Source organism: Apteryx rowi, unplaced genomic scaffold (genome assembly GCF_003343035.1).
Source record: "Apteryx rowi isolate R43461 unplaced genomic scaffold, aptRow1 scaffold_11, whole genome shotgun sequence".
Lineage (NCBI taxonomy): Eukaryota > Metazoa > Chordata > Aves > Apterygiformes > Apterygidae > Apteryx > Apteryx rowi.
The window spans coordinates 1,018,881-1,037,995 of record NW_020447308.1 but is presented as its reverse complement, the minus strand read 5'-3'; the positions used below and the strand labels follow the sequence as shown (position 1 = coordinate 1,037,995).

General features: G+C 41.5%; 1 protein-coding gene across 1 annotated transcript in view; it reads left to right on the top strand.

Annotated features, from left to right (window-relative positions):
- AGBL1 (ATP/GTP binding protein like 1) overlaps nucleotides 1–19,115 on the top strand; it is a 280,526-nt gene that overhangs the window by 55,275 nt on the left and 206,136 nt on the right. The window contains exons 14-18 of the mRNA XM_026073221.1: nucleotides 19–105; nucleotides 475–623; nucleotides 5,612–5,699; nucleotides 13,670–13,814; nucleotides 16,898–17,051. Coding sequence (XP_025929006.1) covers nucleotides 19–105; nucleotides 475–623; nucleotides 5,612–5,699; nucleotides 13,670–13,814; nucleotides 16,898–17,051 — 623 coding nt within the window. The remainder of the gene's footprint in view (nucleotides 1–18; nucleotides 106–474; nucleotides 624–5,611; nucleotides 5,700–13,669; nucleotides 13,815–16,897; nucleotides 17,052–19,115) is intronic.

Genomic DNA, 19,115 nt, shown 5'->3' with positions numbered 1-19,115 from the left:
TGCTTTGATTTACTGTAGTAACTCAAGCCTGGGTGCTCCAGACTGCCTGACATTCTTCTCCAAGTTTGAATCAGGAAACCTTCGCAAAGCCATCCAAGTGCGTGAGTAAGTATACCTGCAATGACTGTGTCCTGATAGCCTCTCTGCTGTGTCCATAGTGTGAAAAGCTGGCGTTCTTTTGAGTTCTAAAGTTGTCAGGCAGGGAAACAGGTTTCATGAAACAGAGCTTATGATGCCTGCCAACAGTAGATGTCATGAAGGTAACAGGAGAGGGAAAACAGAGATCAGATAGTTTTGATATGACTAATGTAGTGTGAGTATTTATTGGCATGTTTGGGTGCTACTGGTTTGATGACACTCTTTAACTCTTACAGGATATTAAAGATTTTGGTTGTACAACCTGCTCTCCTCAGCAGGTTCAGTGGCAGACTGGTGTAGTATTCATGGCCACTGTTTTTGTGTCTTGCTTAACAGGTTTGAATATGACTTAATTATGAATGCAGATGTGAACAGCAACCAGCATCATCAGTGGTTCTACTTTGAAGTCCGTGACATGAAATTAGCAGTTCCCTATCGCTTCAACATTATCAACTGTGAGAAGTTCAATAGCCAGTTTAATTATGGTATGAGCCTTTGGGGAACTGGGATTGTCTTCTGTTCACTAGAATATCTTTCTAATGTCATAAAGATTTCAAACTTTCTGTATCCATAAGTCTCTCAAATGTAAGGGAGACTGTAAGTTTCATTTTGTCTGCCCTGAAATCACCTGAAAGAGTTACTTTAAATTTGTCAAAGGACCTTTCCATATCCTCAGGAGAAGTGGGCTGAGTATTGAGCCCCGGAAGAGGATTTGTGGAACCAAGGTCACTGTTCTGTGATTAGAGACCAGGACTTTGAATGAATGGCACTGGGGTTTGGAGAGGGAAGGAAGAGGATCTGTTGGGATTGAATTAGCAGCATGAGATTGGAGAGGTCTTCAAAAATTTAAATAAATATGGATAATCCTCAAATAAATATCCATGATTCTTTGGGTTTATTCAGAAAGACTTCTCTGCCTCTAGAACTGCTTAGACTTCTGGTGATATTAATGATAAAAAAAACTGTTCCTTGCTGTGTTTGAGCTCCTGTCACAGTCTGTAGTTTAGGAGGAAGGCTGTATTGCTCAGAAATAGGCAGGGCAAATCCCAGCTTTCAACACCCATTTTAGAACAAAAATGATTTCTTCCTCATGGAGACTGTGGGTTGAATTTCTAGCTGGCATAAGTTGTTTTTTTTATTTGTTTCCATGGAGCTGTGTTAATTTACACCGGCTCAAGACCTGACACAGAATGTTTAATAAGCCCCTAATATCAGACTTTGCATTCCTCTGAAGCCCTGTGGATACAGCCTTTGACAATCACCACGGGAACTCTCTCAGGATCAATGTGCCTAAAACAAATAGCACTAGGAGCTAGAATGACTTGTCACTTGTATTTGTGAAACTGGCTGGGTAAGTGGCATAATGAATTATAAGGCATTTGCTCTTTAGCCCTAAGGGCTGGAGTTCAAGTACTCCTGTAGATCCCAAATGAAAATGAATTTTTTGTTGTCATCATATTCTGCTCTCCTGAATTACCAAACAATTGTGTGGCTGTGTCTGGTAGCAGCCTGAAGGTGAGATGCATTGGATCCTTCCTATTGCAAACCCCATTGAAACCTCTGATACAGCCACCAGTGGCTTCATGGCTAGAGAATCTGGCTATTATTGGTGGAAGGTTGCTTGTTGCCTGCTATTTTGACTGTTGTCAGTGTTTATCACCTTGTTTTGTAAGCCTGGAATTGGACATGACTCACATCTTCAAGCATGTAATGAAAAATACATATTTGGAAGAAAAATGTGAAAATACCATCCAGTATGAGGAGGCTAAGCAAGGACTTGCTTTTGTATGGCTTGTAGGAGGGATTGGCTGTTAAGGCATTTTTTCTGTGGGTTGCTCCTGCTGCTTTGAGAGGGTACTAAATCTCTAGCTATCTGGCTTGCCTGAGTGAGGCTTGCTACCCCTTCTGGCACATGCATAACATTTACACAGACTATGGATGAGAGATGCTGTTTATTTGTTATATTCCCTTTGCATTTTCCTGGGCTCATGTCCATGCCACGAAACTAGAAGTTTCCAGTCCTGATTTAGTGCCAAAGTGCCATGGGTGGTAATACTTACAGCTCATGTTTACCAGTATGTTTTGATTTTCCCATTCCTTTTGCTCTTGGTTAGATGGCACTGTGTAATTTTCATGTCAGCAAAAGGGTATGTCGTGGAACAGTCGTGACAAGGAGCAGAGCAAGTCAGGAAGTGAAATTCCCACCTCTCTCCTTCCTTTTTTTCCGACGACTCAGTCTACCGTGGAAAATACTGAGATTTTGCCAGAAGCCTGACTCGTTTGTTTTCTAAAACTGAATGTTTCCATGGGGAAAATGGAAAGAAAACACTGTGATTTCTTGAACTGAATTGGGATGGCAGACCAATATCAGCCATAGCTCTGGGGCAGTACATTGTATGTGTTCTTGTACTGCATCTTATGGAGAAGGGCAAGAGCTGAAATTTTGGATGTTAGGAGCATTATAGACCTTGAGCCTCATATCCCTCTTGTCTGATGAATTGGGCTTCTGGGAGGGTTTGTGTCTCTCATAATTCACTGTGGCCTTTGTTCTGGAACCTGATGCATAATCACTTCTTGTATGTAGCTCATGTCTCTGGTTCACGAAGCATCAATAGAGAGGTTATTCCTAGCTGTAGGCTAGTTTGTGTTTGAAATGCCTTTCCCTTTCACCTTTGGCTGTGATGTAGGGTGGTACTGATTCTGCCGGTACATTTGCCAGCTCTTAAAGGGCTGGAGAGTTTTAAYAGAGGAACCCAAAGGAGGAAGGGAAATCAAATGGATGCTTATGGAAATATGCCATCAGGATTAATGATGTTATTAATGATTTTTGAGGATCACCTCCTCCAAGCTCAAGAACAGTCCATCCTGATCTGCAGCAAGTCAAATGAAAGTGGTTAGGAGGCCTACATTGATGAACAAGGAGCTTCTAAAAATACTAAGACGTAAAAAGCAAGCACACGAGGTGGAAGCAGAGTCAGGTGAGCCAGRAAGGATATAGAGAGACGCTATCCAAGTCTGTATGGTTGGGGTTAGGGAAGCCGAAGCCCATCTGGAGTTGAATTTAGTGAGGTATGTGAAGGGCAACACGAAGAGCTTCTACAGGAATATCAGCAGCAAAAGGAAGACTAAGGAAAATGTGGGCCTGCTGTTGAATGGGAGAGGGGACCTGGGGACAAAGGACATGGCAAACCCAAGGTACTCAATGCCTTCTTCACTTCAGTCTTTACTGGTAAGATTTGCCTTCAGGAATCCCAGGCTCCTGAGGCCGTTGGGAAAGTCTGGAGCAATGAAGACTCAGTGTTGGTGGAAGAGGATCAGGTTAGGGAACATCTAAATAAACTGGACATACACAGATCTGTAGGATTTGATGGGATGCATCCATGAGTGCTGAGGGAGCTGGCCAATGTCATTAYGAGACAACTCCTAGTTATCAATGAAAGACCGTGATGACTGGAGGATGTTTGTGAGAACTGGAAGAAAGCAAATGTCACTCCTATCTTCAAGAAGAATGAGAAGGAGGATCTGTGGAAGTACAGGCTGGTCAGCCTCACCTTGATCCCTTGGAAGATGGTGGAGCAACTAATCCTGGAAACCATTTCCAAACATATTAAGGACAAGAAGGTGATTAGGAGTAGTCAGCATGGATTTATGAAGGGGAAGTCATGCTTGACCAACCTGATACCCTTCTACGGCAAAATGACTACCTTAGTGGATGAGGGAGGAACAGTAGATGTTGTTTATTTTGACTTTAGCAAGGCTGTTGAACTTCAGTTCAACAAAGGGAAATGCAAAGCCCTGCATCTGGGGATGAATAACCCCATGCACTAGTGCGTACTGGAGGCTGACTGTCTGGAAAGCTTGACAGAAAAGACCCTGGGGGTCCTGGTAGACCACAAGTTGACCGTGAGCCAGCAGTATGCCCTTGCATTGCAGAAGGCCAACAGTATCCTAGGCTGCATTATGAAGAGCATTGCCAGCATGTTAAGGGAGGTGATCCTTTCCCTCTACTCAACATTGGTGATGCCACATGTGGAGTGCTGTATTCAGTTCTGGGCTCCCCAGTAGAGGAGAGACATGGACATAAAAGAGCAAGTGCAGTGACGGTCCCTAAAGATGGTTAAGGGATTGAAGCATCTGTTATATGAGGAGGGACTGAGAGAGCTGGAGATTTTTAGCCTGGAGAAGAGAAGGCTCAAGGAGGATCTTATCAGTGTGCATAAATACCTGAACAGAAGGAGTAAAAAAGACAGAGCCAGACTCTTTGGTGCTATCCAGTGAAAAGACGCAACGGGCATAAATTGAAATACAGGGAATAGCATTTAAACATAAGAAAAAATTATTTACTATGAGGGTGGTCAAACACTGGAACTGGTTGCCCAGAGAAGTGGAGTCTCCATCTTTGGAGATACTTGAAACCTGACTGGGCATGGCCGTGAACAACTTGCTTTAGTTGATGCTGCCTTGAGCAGGGGGGTTGGACTAGATGAATTCCAGAGGTACATCTAACTTCAATGATTCTATGATTCTGTGACACCTATGCCACTGTATGGCCATCAGACTGTGGAGGCACCATGGAACAGATATACTGAGCAGCCTGGAGGAAGGTATTAAATTAAAATGTGTGAAGGAAAAAGAGGTGCAGGGAAGAGGGAACAATGGGAAATAAATATTTACTTGGGGTAGGAGAGCTTTACTGATGAGGGCAAGAACCTGTAAAAGAGCAGGCAGGTGTATAGAGCAACAGAACTTGGTAGAAAAACTGTCTGCAAATGGGTTCCCTTCATGCAGCTGTGAATAATGTGTGCACAATACAGATTAGAGAGAAAGCCTCATACCTCAGGGCATGAAATGGTAATATTTTGAAGGTCAGGAAGAAGTCATCTACCAGTATTATATGGTACAAAGATGGATACTTATCATTATCAGCATTTATAGCACAACCACTATTATTTAAGTCTCATGGCAAGTTTCAAACCTTCTTCTAAGACGTTTAGTTTTACTTGCTGCTTTTTAAAGGAATGATCCTGGATGCACCACAATTCTCTAATGTTATGGTAGGATTAAGTATTCAATAATGGTGTGGCCAAGGGTGAAATACCGAACAAACCAAATTATTGATCTGTTTCGTATGTTGATTCCTGTTTTTCTCTTATTTCCCTTTCTCTGTCTGTTTATAAATAGAGCTGCTTGAAGTTCTTATCTGCAAAGGCCAGTAGGATAATTTATTTTCTAATGAACTCAATCCAGCTTACTTCCTTTGGCCATGTTTTTTATACAGTCATGGCTTCAACAGAACTAAACATGGGACTGTGGGTAAATGTATTTACTTTGCATAAGCTGTCAGCAGAGAGAACACAGACAAAATAATGATGCTTCTTGCATTCCATTTCCCTCCTGCCCATGCCTTTTCCCACCTATGCCTTTTCCAGCAGGGAAAGTCGCTTGTCACTTGAAACTGTCTTTTTTTATGTAGGCATGCAGCTGGTTATGTATTCAGTGAAGGAAGCTCTCCAGGGCAGGCCTCACTGGCTTCGGGTGGGCTATGATATCAGCTACTACAAGTAAGTGCATCTTTTGGTTAATAATTTGTGGCTTCCCTTCCCCCTGTTCCCTTCCTGTTAACTGTGTTGATGTTAAGCTTTACCACCACTGCTACCTGTTTCAAATGTTTCTAAATTGATGCTAGTCCAATGTGTTCTGTGCTTCCAACTTTAGGAAACGGCTACAAGTGAAATCTTTATACTAGGTGCCTGGGGAGAAACAGTGTGAGTGCAGAATTCTCTTCCCTAGAGGGAAGGAGGAAAGGGAACTGACTGGGGATGCTCAAACCTTGCTGCAGCCAGGAATACGAGGAAGTTTTAAAGATGATGTAGGTGGTTTGTCCCTGTCCAGGAAGAAATGAGCTGGATGGAGTCATTGCTTTTCTTTTGCATGCACCAACTTTTATAAGAGATGTAGGAACTGAATATAGTAAGGAAAGGATTAGCATATACACAAGTAGATAAATATATAGGTACACATATGCAAATATTTACTTGTTTGTGAACAAGTCTCTATACCATAGTGTCTTCACCAGCTTCCCTTGTCTGTAAGCTGGAACTCAAATCATTAGGGGCAAACTATGGTATGGACCAGGCACTATGGCACTGCCTATAGACCTATGGGTCTATAGAAACAGTAGGGATTAGCCTTAACCTAGTGCCATACTGGAACTTTTGTCTTTCTCCCAGGGACCAGGATGCAGTGGTGTAAAGGGGATCTAACAAGCCCTGGGCTGCTATTTATGTAGGTTTCTTGAGTCTCAGACTGTTTCTGCAGCGTATCAGAGCCTCAGAAGAAAAGTATTAAATCAGTCTCATCTTTAACTGGTATCTGAGCTGGAGGCTGACCCATCTGAGACACACTCACCACCCAGGTACCTCATTTCCATGCAGAAAACTGGTCCCTCAGTCACTCTGTTTATTACAACCAAAGGAGAGACGGGTAAGGGTTGGAGTTGCGGTAAGTTGAATGAACCCTATTTCATTTTCTCAAGGCTTCCAGAAATTTATTCACAACATTTTTTAATTATTTTGCAGATGAAGATTGAAAGGGTTTTCAGGTCTATTGTAATTGGTATGTTCTGGATCAGAAAGTCTGGGCAGAGTTGAAGGCTGGGGACAAAATAGAAAAAGTAGGAAAATTACAGGTTTGAATAAGGTTTTTGGCTGAGTGCCTGTGAGTGGGGTGTCTGGGAATGATGTAGCCTGGGGTGGTGCAAGCAAGAAGAGGAGTCTACAACAGGAGGAGGAGGAGGTCATATATTGGGGGTGAACTGGTAGAGCACTGCAGAAGAAGTCAAATAACCAAATACTGTAGCATTTTGGGTTAAGTATTTTATCCTGGCATTACCTGTTGTGACCTGAAAGCTGGGATGAGAATGCCTGAGTGACAGAATGAGAATGTCTGAGTCTTCCCACTTTCTTTGTTCTTCTAATTCACATACTGTTTTTCTGTTACGATGCCTATTCACCAATTTGCATCACCAAAGTTCCTCAGTGTCTCAGGACTCCATGGCTACTGTATTAGGTGCTTTATAAGCAGAAAACAAAAGGGTGGTCCTTGCCCCAAATACCACACCTTTGAAGTGTAGGTCTGGGGCCATCCAATAACTCCAGACAGACAGGGAAATACAAGAAACAGAAAGATATTAACACARTTAACAATGGCATTAATTGGCTGACGTCATAAGTAATGATCTCAGGACAGAGTTGAACTTTTCTGACACAGTAAACAATGGTCCTTTCTTCACAAGGTCGTGTAGTGAGGCAGTTTTTAGAACTCAAGTTAAAATAATGGTCTTTCTCCTTATGAGAAATTGTATTTTTGTTGAAGTTCACGATTTTACTGTTAAGGTTCAGAGCTGGCTGTGTTCAGCAGTGGATTTGATGAGACAATAAACCCCAACAATGACCGTGGGCTGCCTTCCAGAAGTAGTAGACTCTCAAACTTGAGTTTTAAGAAAAGAAAATTCTAATCCACCCCAAATCTCTGCAGTAATCTCTTTTGGGGGTCTAGGGCTGAAAGTATCCTCTTTTGACCTGTCATCTTGTCTGTAACAATTCAAATAACAATTTTATGTTGTCCTCCAAATACTCTTCACCAACCTTTATTCACCTAACCTTTTCCACCTCTAGATCTGTTCTGCTTATGTGCTGTGGTGCAGTGACTTCCCTTTGCACGCCCATAGCCTTTGGCTTCTGTGACTGTGGGCTTCTGAGTGCAAGACAGAAGGGACACCAGTAGGGGCGGGCTGGGCAAACCTTACATGCTGATTACCATAGCAGTGGCTTCTCCTGTCATTAACAAGGCAGTTATTGTGCAGTGATTAAATAAATGACTTTTGAGATTAAGCCATGATTGTACAATTAAGCCCATAATCAGATTCTTGTTCAGAGTATGTAAGAGAATGGAGTTGTATTGATTTGGAATATTCAATGTTTTATAATTGTACATTGAATTATATGTCAGTCTATGTATCTGGGATAACTGCTTGTTATCCTAAGGATATCAAGGGATTGGCGGATTTTGAAGAAAACCTCATCTAATTCCTTTTACCAGGAGGTGATCATAAACTTGGAAAGAGAGTGATATACTTACAAAAATAAGGAGAAACTCGAAGATGTCCTTCATTGCTTTTGCTCCACAGCTCTGACTGATAGCAACCTTTGAGCTGAAGGACAGTGGGAGGAAAGGCACACTCACAAGGTGTCTGGGTGATGCACGTTGCCTGATCTTTGCTGGCATTCGTCTTCTCTGAAGATGGGCTAGTTCACTCATAAAGATGAATGTTGTGGCACAGCTCTGTCATCGTGTACCTTTCCCACATGTCTCAGAAGACACTTTTTATGGTAGGGAGAATATTAGCAGTGCTCTTGTCAAAAGGAAGCTGAGTGACACTTCTGCTCTATTTTATGGCCTCCCCATGAAGTGACAGGATACACCCATGACAAACAGAGTTGCAGTTACTATAAGATCATCTAATTCACTTGCTATCTTGGCAGCTATAATGCAATGAATAATATTCCTTTCCAGCAAATTATTTAAGGAACAATGGCAGCATGCTGAATTTGTGAGAATGTGCTTGTGCCTTTGGTTTCATGGCTCATTCTAAGCATATTATCGAACCTCCGATTTTTCCAGGCAATAGTCAGCTCACGGATAGTAATGAGGTACATGGAGTGTTTTGTTCTCACATCATCACTGAAGACATGGCTGTTTGGTTATCATTGCGGTGTCAGAACTGGGTCTTCTCTTTTTTCTCCAGGATCTTTATAATCATATTAGAAGAAATCATGAGCATTAGCAGGCCACCTGGTTGATTCCTATGAGGGCAGTCAATGCTGAAATGTGCCAGAAAATGGCATCTCACTTCTCAGTTCTAATGATATCTACAAAAGAGGGCTGAGACACCAGTAAACCCTGACCTGGACAATATGACTGTAGGCCTTAATAGCAAGATGRCTATGGGAATATGCTGCTTTGAATGGGATTCTGCCTTCAGTCTTGAAAATAAAGATATTTTAACATGGATCTGGCTGTTGGAAGTTATGTTGTACGTTTTCCAGCCTGCAACACGGCAGACCCCAAAATAACAACTGAGTTTAGCCATGCCCATAAATTGTTAAATAAYGCTTGTGTCTGCTATAAACCAAGGTGTTGCTAAAGTGTATTGCAATACCAGTCATGCTTAGAGATGTAAGAAGATCAGGGCATGTTGTAAAACAGAGACACCGGTCTCCAGGTAGTAGGAAGATTTTGGACGAAGGGAATGCGTCATCATCAGAAAGTAAGTGATAAATAGTTTACTTTAAATTTAGAGCCTTTTCAAATGGCCTAGAATCTGGGATACAGATATTTTCCTCTGCCACTTTAGTCTAAACTGATACTATGCCATATTCCGTCACCTTCTAGTGCTTTTTACCAGATTAAATGCTGCAGACAGGAAGTCAAAGAATAGGATGAGTGTGACATGTTGTTCTTGTATAGCTTGGTGATGCTGAATTCCTGAGTTCCAGTCCAGCTCCTTTACTGACTGGCATGCGTGTGCCTTTGGCCAATGTCTTCACCTGTCTGTGTCTCAGTTTCCCCTTCTATAAAAGGTGGCTAATTAGCATCACCTATCAGCCACCCAAAGAATGGGACCAGATAAATGGGAGGCAAGTTTTAATTAAATAATGCTTGCAAAGARCTTTGGAGCGTGAAAAATTACTGTACAGAATAAGTGATAAGTATTATAGTAATTATTATTAATTAACTTTCCATCACACCTATGTTAGAAATATACTACCTGCACATTATGTCTGAYGGAGAGCAGCAAGTAAAATCATTTAACTATTACAGAGAGTGACTGAAAATCACAGTAGGTACAGCTTGCATGCTGATTAAAAAACACCCTTTGGTCTCTTATTTCCTTTCTAATAACCAGTGTATTAGCTTCTGGAATGCATGCAAAACTTTGGGAACGTTTTTGGAAAGAGAACACAAATAAGATAGTGAGGAGCAGATCTTGTTAGGGTCTTTTTCCTCCCCTCAGGTCCAGACAGATGAAAGGCAAAAATATATTTGCACTCTCCAGACAGAAAATGAGTACCTCCTACGGCATGGTGTTACGGTTCCTTAGGGAAACTGTGTTGTCCCTATGTCAGTAATACTCACTAGTTCCGTCAGGATTAGGCTTTCAGCATGCAGGGTGCTCTAGAAATGCACAGCGAAAGACAGTGTCAGCTCCAGTCAAACTACACAAGGATAGATCAGAACATGTGGGTGGCTGATAGCATGGGTACTCACCTAGTGAGGTGAACCTCACACCAGCGCTACAACACTAGGTGGACTACACCACCAGCAAAGCCCGGAATAATAACCTCTTCCCTGCTTGTTAGCTTGGGCTTCATGCTGCCATGGTAGAGTTGTGATGAAAAGGGATGAAGAAGAAAAAGTACCCGCTTGGTGGAGGAACAAAGGGGCAACAGAGCCRTCTTGGGTGACAACAGTAGAGGGAGGCAAGAAAGAAAAGTGCTGGTATTTAGGTTTCCTTTAAAAATATTCAGAGCTTCTACATTAAATGGTGGATTGTGAAGAGACCGTATTATCTGCTGTAGGAATACATGATCATTTACACTGCTTATGCACAGATGTTTTTTCTTTTTAATGTATGAGTAGCAATTATTGAAGCCTCACAAAGCCACTTGTAGGCTTACTGTTACTATTAGGTAGTTTGCTATAGATTGAAGCAGGTGTCAAGAAGTGATTCGGAAGTGTAGAAACATCTGTTCAGGGTGGCAGTAAGCTTGTTGCAGAGGTGCTCAAAACAAGAATGAAATGCACTGCTAAGCAGTGCAGTGTAAGAGCTGTGCATAAGTTCCCTCAGGCTCTTGAGATCAGAGTACTGTCAGGAGTAAGGAGCATTGACTGCTAGAGTAGCAAGATCAGAAGGTCTGGTGGTGCAAGATTTCTGAGTAAATTGGCCATTTAGACAGGGGAGACTTTTGACTGCAGAATTACAGATGATAGAGGGAGAAGCCTTTACAGAAGTATTAGGGTCAGGCGGGAACACATTCCCAAAAGTGCATGGCAGATGTATAGGCAGGAACTGCCTGCTAGACTCACTTTACCCCAGACCTCTCACTAGAAATGTGAATTTGGAGGGAGAACTCTGGAATATCTCGGAAAATCATAGCGCTTCCTGACAGTTCTTTATGAATAAGGTCATCTGACCTTCTAAGTGACACTGAGTACAACAGAGGCTGGGGAGATGAACACTTTCCTTACACACTATACAAGAAATGGTTCTTAATTATCCTTCACTGTCCAAATTAACAGGAACTAAACCAAATGGCATTGTCCTGACTTAAAATACACTGGACTCAAATTCTGGACCCATTGAAATGCATATGTGATAGCTAAATAGATGTTTATTTGTGGAGTCATTGCATTTTTTATCTCAGTCTCTTTGTGTGGTTTATCTATAAAAGAAATGTTGGGGTGAAGGGTTCAGCTGAGGATAAAGTCAGAGGCTTCTCAGTTTGCCACTGTGACTCAGTGTTCCTTTCCTATCTATTGATGCAGTCAGTATCATTCACTTCACATGTTCCTAACTACTAAATTCAGGTGAAAAAAACAGTATTGTATTGTGTCTTCCTCATGAAAAAGAGCTGATTATTTTGGAGAATTTGACAAGAATAATTATCTTTTCTCTCCACCCCTTTGAATAAAAATGAACAGCAGCAAAATAAACTGGTATTGTAAATTTCAGGAGCTGAAATTGCATCTTTTGGTTGCCTCCTGTATTTTGCATTTTAATGCAACATTGATGATAACATTTGTCAAAGAAACCTCACAGTCCTTCAGAATCAGAAGCTTCAGCAACAGCATAATTGGTGCAGTGTGGGAAAAATATTGTTTGAAATGTACTTATGGATGCAATTTGCTGTGAAGCTTCTCCCTAAAGTGCATGAATTGTCTCTTCATCTCTGCTAAAAGAACTTTCTTGCTCATCCTCAAGTCATCTCTTTATCAGAGTAAATCTCTTGCAGGAGATCCTGTCCTGAAACTAGATGGAGAAGCTCACTTTGAGATTTCTGTAGTTTTAAGGAAGGGATGTCAGGGCCTTGAGTGCACTAAAAGGAGTTGGTGGCCCTGAGCAGCCTTACCTGGGACCTCTGTCCACCTACTCTGCCCATGGGCCCAAAAGCCCCATTTCAGCTCAGCCCAGAGCCCTCAGTCCTTGCCTGTGCTGCGTTGTAGGACTGCCTGGTCTCCAGCTCAATCACAGCTGTGCTGTGAACCCTGCTGATCAGGACCCTGACCTGTGAACTGACTTCCTGGCTTGACCTCAGCTCTGCCTCACCACTGTGGATGTGCCTGATGACCCGGGCCCTTGGATGAACCTGACTGTCGTCCAGGTGCCTGCCCTGCTTGAGGCCTCTGCCCTGCTAGCTGCAATACTGCCCTGGGCTCCTTGTCCCTCAGGGAGCAGCTGGTCCTTGCTGCTCTCTGACAGGGAGAGGCTCAAGTCATTGGGAAGGAGAGATGCAGTGAGGGGATTTTGGTTAGCTCATGTCCGGCAAATCTGCATGAGGTCATTTCTTCTACATAGGAAGTCTCCATCCAAACCCACTTCTCTCCTCTTCATAGTCAGGAGAGAGCCTCTGATGATACTTGAAAGATTTTATGTATGTCCTAATTTTTTTCTAGAACATCCCTTTTCTTCAGTGCCCTGTGCTGGGGCTGAATGGCTGGTTTCTTATTCTAGCAGGATATTCTTTTTTTTTGGGGGGTCTCCAGGTTCTCACAAAATATTTTCGCATGACATAGTTCAGGAATGCGAATAGGTACATGCAGCTTTGACCAAGATAACTTGGACATCAGAAGCAATGCAGCAGTGTTAGCCTGTTGCATTAGTTTAGATACGTCTGTACTGCAGAGTGTGAACTAGCATTAGTTGTCTTCTTTCTTATTTGCATTTTTACCAAATTAAACTGTTATTTTCCCATGAGAGTGCTCCCATCTGTCATCAACACATGACTAGCTGGGACTGACCATGCCCAATACTGCCACACACTGCTCTGCCTCTTGACTCCCTGCTCTCTGCTGGCCTTTGCTGGCTACTGAATGAATCCCAAGACAACCGTGAATTTGGCTTTGCCCAGTGGCACATCATGATCTTGCTTGCATCTCCATGTCTACTGATACCAGAGTTTCTCTAACCATCCTTCTTTTACATGGTCTGTAGGTGCATTRCTGTGTTACTGAGTGTTGTTTAGCACTGTGCTATGTTTTGTACCTGTCCATTGCTGGGATCAGATTGATTGTACTTGCATGGGGCCTTCCCAGGCTTGGTACAATGGCTGGTTGAGTTTGGAGCCCAGCTGCAGCATGAGGTGAAAACTCTTTCAAGGTGGATACTTCTCTGAATGTTTAGTTCTTTCATGACCACTTCAAATGTGCATCCAGAAGTGATAACCACGTCCCCCTCTTTCTCTTCCCTCAGAAACCACTACCGCAGCTGTGCAGCTGCAGCGGGAGGCATGAGGAGAAAATCCTACTACACACTCGCCTTCAGTATCACGTTCCCTCATGAAGATGATGTCTGCTACCTGGCCTACCATTACCCCTACACCTACTCCACAATGATGGTAATGCTGATATATGCATCTAGATAAGCTAATGGGCCTGACAGACTGGAGCTGCCTTCTGTGTGAATAGATTCTGAGATAGCACAGAGGCCTGTTCTCACAGGCTGTTAATTAATTATCCTGATGCTTTCATTACTTTGCCTGCAACTGCAACCCTCTGTCAACTATGGAGCCCAGAATGTGATAGTAGAAAAAAGATTTCTGTAKGGGATAAGCTGGGACACAAACCATTAGTGTTTATACTAGTCCTCAGATAAGGCAAAGCAAACATCTGCATATCCTCTGGGCTGCAGGATCCTCCTCCTGAAAGGGTGAGAAGCAGGCAGGATAGCGCTAATGGCAAGTCAGAAGTGAAGGCCGCTTGCTCCTCTTTTTGATAGAACATAACAGGTCTGCTTTCACAGCTGCACCCAGCCATACTGCAGCACTGGGCCTCATTTGAGTAGTATTTGTCAGCTGCTCTCTCCAGTTCCAGTTGGTTCAGTTCTTTTTTTTTCAATTTCCATTGCCAGTTCCTTTCATTCTGGGCAATAAATGCATATGTGGATTGGCGAAGTTTAACTTTTTAACTTTTACCAGGTGGGTACGAGTTTACCGTTATCAGATATGAAAGAATAGGCTATAAAGAGAAACAAAATGCCCTCTCTCACTTACTAGCCATTCTGCTCTATGTATGGCCAGCATAATTTGGGTTAGATTCATTCCTATTCAAACAACAGTCTCTTGTCAACTGCTTTGCATCCCATTATGGATGTTCAAAGAAACTGCTTTCATTATCTGAGATAAGACCAGTCAAGCCCTCACAGTCCAAACTGTGCCTGTAAGGTCACTTATTCTTGGGCTTATGGTTACCAGTTCTCTTTTGGATCARTGCAGAAGAGAGAGGGAGAGAGAGAGCACTCCAGCAGTAGGATCTGACCTATAGTCTTGAAGGCATGTATATTCTACAGTCTTCAGGGGAAAAGACAAATGTGATACTGAGGAATGGTGGTGAATCAGTCCACTGAATACTTTATTACTGAGGTGCAGTGCCTCATCATTATTTTACTGTTATTGATTTCTACCTTCTGCTGGCACACAGGCAAGAGAGCCTTGGAGAGTTTGTATGCTCTGGGAATCTCTGAATATCTCACTTGCTCCTGAATGAATAGAATTGAGATGGAAAAGATGTTATTCCTAGACTTGCAGGGCCAAATCTTGAAGTATTTCACTGCCTCTTCAAATAAAATGCTTGTTGAAGCTGAAGGGAATTTTGCCCAAGAAAAAGTTTAAAAGAACTCAAACTCAGTAAGAGCCACAAAATTTGGTAAATAGGAATTAGGGATGGAAAAGATTGATAGATTGTCCTGTCCATCTCTTTGGCCAAAGCAAAACTGTTGCCTCTAATATATTCTAAAAAGCTATTTTGCTCAGAGTAATTTAAAATGTCTTGAGTGATGGGATTTACACATTTTCCTCCTTACTTTAATTTCCACAGTGAATAAACTATATCAAGTTTGTGCACCAGTAGGTTTCATTTTAAAACATTTGTCCATTGGTGAAGTATGTAAGTTTTATATATCAGTAATAAATTAAAAGTGATTAGAAACCCAAGGGCTCAATTAAATAAATAGTGCTTTGGGGAAGAAGATAAACTTGTATACGGAGTTAGTAATTTGGAAATGTTTTTAAATATCATATATTTTTAATAGTTACAGACATATTTACAACAAACACACTTTGAGGAATACTGTTTGAACTGGATGCACTCCGCAGTTCATTACTTCTTGTCCATTAGTAATTACATTTATTTTATGAACAGTAATCTATTTATTTTCACATTAAAGTGTTAATTGTTTGGACATCAAGCTGAAATCTCTATGGTAGCTGTATCCAATTATGTTTCACTGGGTACCAGGAACATAAGTAATTGATTATGTTGAGTCCTCTGTATCTGTGCAAGATCATTAGATGGGTCTAATAATTGCATTCACTTTATAGATCAGTATGTTAGTTGTTTTATGACATAGACAACTGTAAATTTCAGTCCTGTGTGTGCTTTCAAGTGGATACTGCGAAAGCAGTCTGATCAAAAGGTAGCTCCAAGGTCTGAGGAACAGGAATACCTGGTTCCTTAAACATTGTCTGAAATTTAGCTCTAACTACAAAAAGCAACCATGTGAGGATTGTTCAGTGAAATAAATTGGTGTGTTTTAGTTTAAGATCTGTTAGGACGAGTGCACGTAAGGTGGTATACCTATTTCTAGCAATCTAGAGACAACTGATGCTCCATGACACTTAGCAACAGCCTGCGATGGGATTACTTGCAGTATCATTGCTACTTGCAATTACAGTGTAAACAGAGAGAGTGAGCCACAGACACTGCACGTCATCTGGTGTGTGGGTGGCAAGTGGCTATGTGTCTAATGAGGCAATCAGAACAAGTTCCAAAAAGACATATTTTTTTTATAGCTGCCAATTCTTTTTCTCAAATTCCTCAAGAAGCTGTTGGACTTCTTAAGAATTATTTAAAATCACCAACCATCAACTCTGGGAAAAAAAATCCCCTTTTAAATAACTTCTTGGAAAGACACTATTTTTTCAGATTCTCCACCACCAATTATACAAAATGTTGTTTTGATGTAAACTTTTTGACTGCCTCTGGTGTAGAATTGTTCCTGAGTTTTACTGGCATACGCTTGACAGATAATCAGTCAGTTCTACAAATGCTCAAAAATGACTAGTTTCTCACATTTTACTACACGGTCCCTATTAAAATGCAAAGAGCAGGCAGTTCTCTTCTGGATTTCATGTATGCATAAAATTTCTTTACACTAATAAGAGAAACTCGTAGGAGCTGTTCAGGTAAAGTGATATATGAGTGATAGTCCTGTGCAGCTTCAGTGAATTTGGAGGTATTCTGAACAGCATGCGCATATTTGCGGGATGTAAAAGGACACAATGGTAGCTGGCAGAAGAGAGGAGGCTGGGAAACTTGCAAGAGATGAAGTTAGTACCAATAATGATATACAACTAGTGGAATAAAATGAGGTTTTATAGACCATAAACTCACTTGTAAATCTGTTTCCTTGCTTCTTTCTCAGTCCCATCTTGACATCCTGGAACAAAATAGGAACCCCAAGAAGGTTTACTGGAGGCAGCAGACGCTCTGCCAGACGCTAGGAGGAAATCCATGCCCGTTGCTCACAATCACTGCCATGCCAGAATCTAAAAAAAGAGATGACTTGGAGCAGTTCTGTAAGTAGCCAAATGAAGCATAAGAAAAAGATGGTGGCGACTTGCGGTCATGTCAGAAGTTTGCAATGACAACCTGTTTTGTGAGCAAATTGATTTTCTTGCCGTTCTCATTTTAGAAGAAGAAATCTGAAAATGGGGAATAGTCAATTACAACTTTTTTTAAAGGACAGATTTACGTGGTGGGTGGGGGAGAGCTGAAACCATTTTTTGCTTCAAGTTTTTCTTTAACAATCTGAAACAATTACAAAGTTCAACACCACATGGCTCCAACAGCAAGAAACTGCGCTCAAATAATCAGTTCAACAAGCAGTTTGAATTTTTTTGTTTTTGTTCCAAATTGAAATGATGTTTCTTTTGAAGTTTCAAATTTGCCAAAAAAGTACAAGATCACTGTTTTCCCAGCTGTAGATGGTAATTGCAGTGTCCTGGTCAAATTCCAGCTCTTGTCATTCCATTCAGCCTCATCCAATGCACCCGGTAGATCCATCTGGACGCAGTATTGCTCCTTGCATTCTGTCCTAGTCCTGACTGTTGATGTATGACCTAGTGGTAAATATCATAGCTGCCATATTATACCTAGAGATGGTTGTTTTTCTTTGTGAACATCAAAGATTTTGAACTTAGATGGGCTTAATTAGCAACACTGACATGCAAGTTTCTATAATCAGTGGCAAGTGACAAGACAATTCTGGCTAGCAGCGTGTTGGGTTTGCTTTGATTTGCAAGCCTAAATGGCCAAGTACCTGTATGTAGGCTGACTGAGAGAGGGCAACCTTTTTTTCCTGAGTCTGGAACGAGGCACAAACTGATTTTCCTCTACTCTTTCACACTTCTGTAACAATTGGGGAATTTTCAGGAAGTGTGGAAATTTAAATTGCTTTAAGATCTTTTTGGATGCTTTGGAAAAGTGTATCATTATGTCACAGAGATATTAAGCTAGAAGAATCCAAAGAGATGCTGTGATATGAACCACATCGTTTCTTACTGCAGAATTCTCCGTTCAGTTGTATGTGGTGATATGTGAGTAGCACTCCTCATAATGTCCATGCTACATTCATTCACTAAAAGAGAGCTAAAATATCAAAGCTGGTGAAAGTTATTGCTGTCTTTTCTGGTTTAAGTTTAGAGCACAATGACTGCAGTTATGCTGACATTAGTGTAATCATCCTGAGCTTATACCTTTTTATTATAATTGTCAGTCAGTTTTCATTCAGGAAGCATTTACCCCGTAATTAGCACATTTCTGAGTATGAACATGGTTTTCTAGGGTGAAATTTTAAAGCAAGATCACAAAAAGTTGCCAAGGACAGCCTTCAGGGGAATTCATAAAGTGCTGGCACATAAATAGCTTTAATGCTAGAAACTGGAAGCAGTGTCAGAGAGAGAAAACTGTATTGTTGGTGTTGCTATTATTAGTATTATTTATATTACAGTAGCACATACAGCACATGATTAAGGCTTTGGCTGCGGTGGGTGCTGTCCATGCCTGAAATGAAGAGAGAATTCTTGCCGTTAAGCACTTTTGATCCATGATAACGATGACATAGAACAGAAAATCAAACCACTAGTGAATGGGCGTTGTGGTGAGGGAGGGTGGTTATATAAAGAAGCCTTTGGCACGCTCTAGACAGTCTCCTGGTTAGATGTTAGCTTTTGACAGCAGGTTTTTAAATCTCATGGCAGAAGTGGATCTTAACAGGGCAACTGAAATAAAAAATAGGCAAGCTGGAGTATTTTATTTGGGTGTTGGAGGCATCTAGAAGAGACATGTAGTGAACAAGTTTTTCTGCCCAAATGAATACTCCTTTCCAATGAGACTACAAACTAAAAGCTAAGATAATGGTTGAATTTATCAGAGCAAGGACTTGCAGTGGGGTCATTCACAGGCTAGGTGAATGTGCTAAACACTGGATTAAGTGCCTTTTTTGGCTTTGATGAGACTTTCTGAAAGGCCTTGCTTTTCTGACAAAGGAAAGCAAAAGCTGATTTTGAAGTCTTCAGCTTTTTTTGCAAAGCACCATTCTTTGCTTTCTGGCCAACAATAGAGCATGCCAAGGGGTTTCA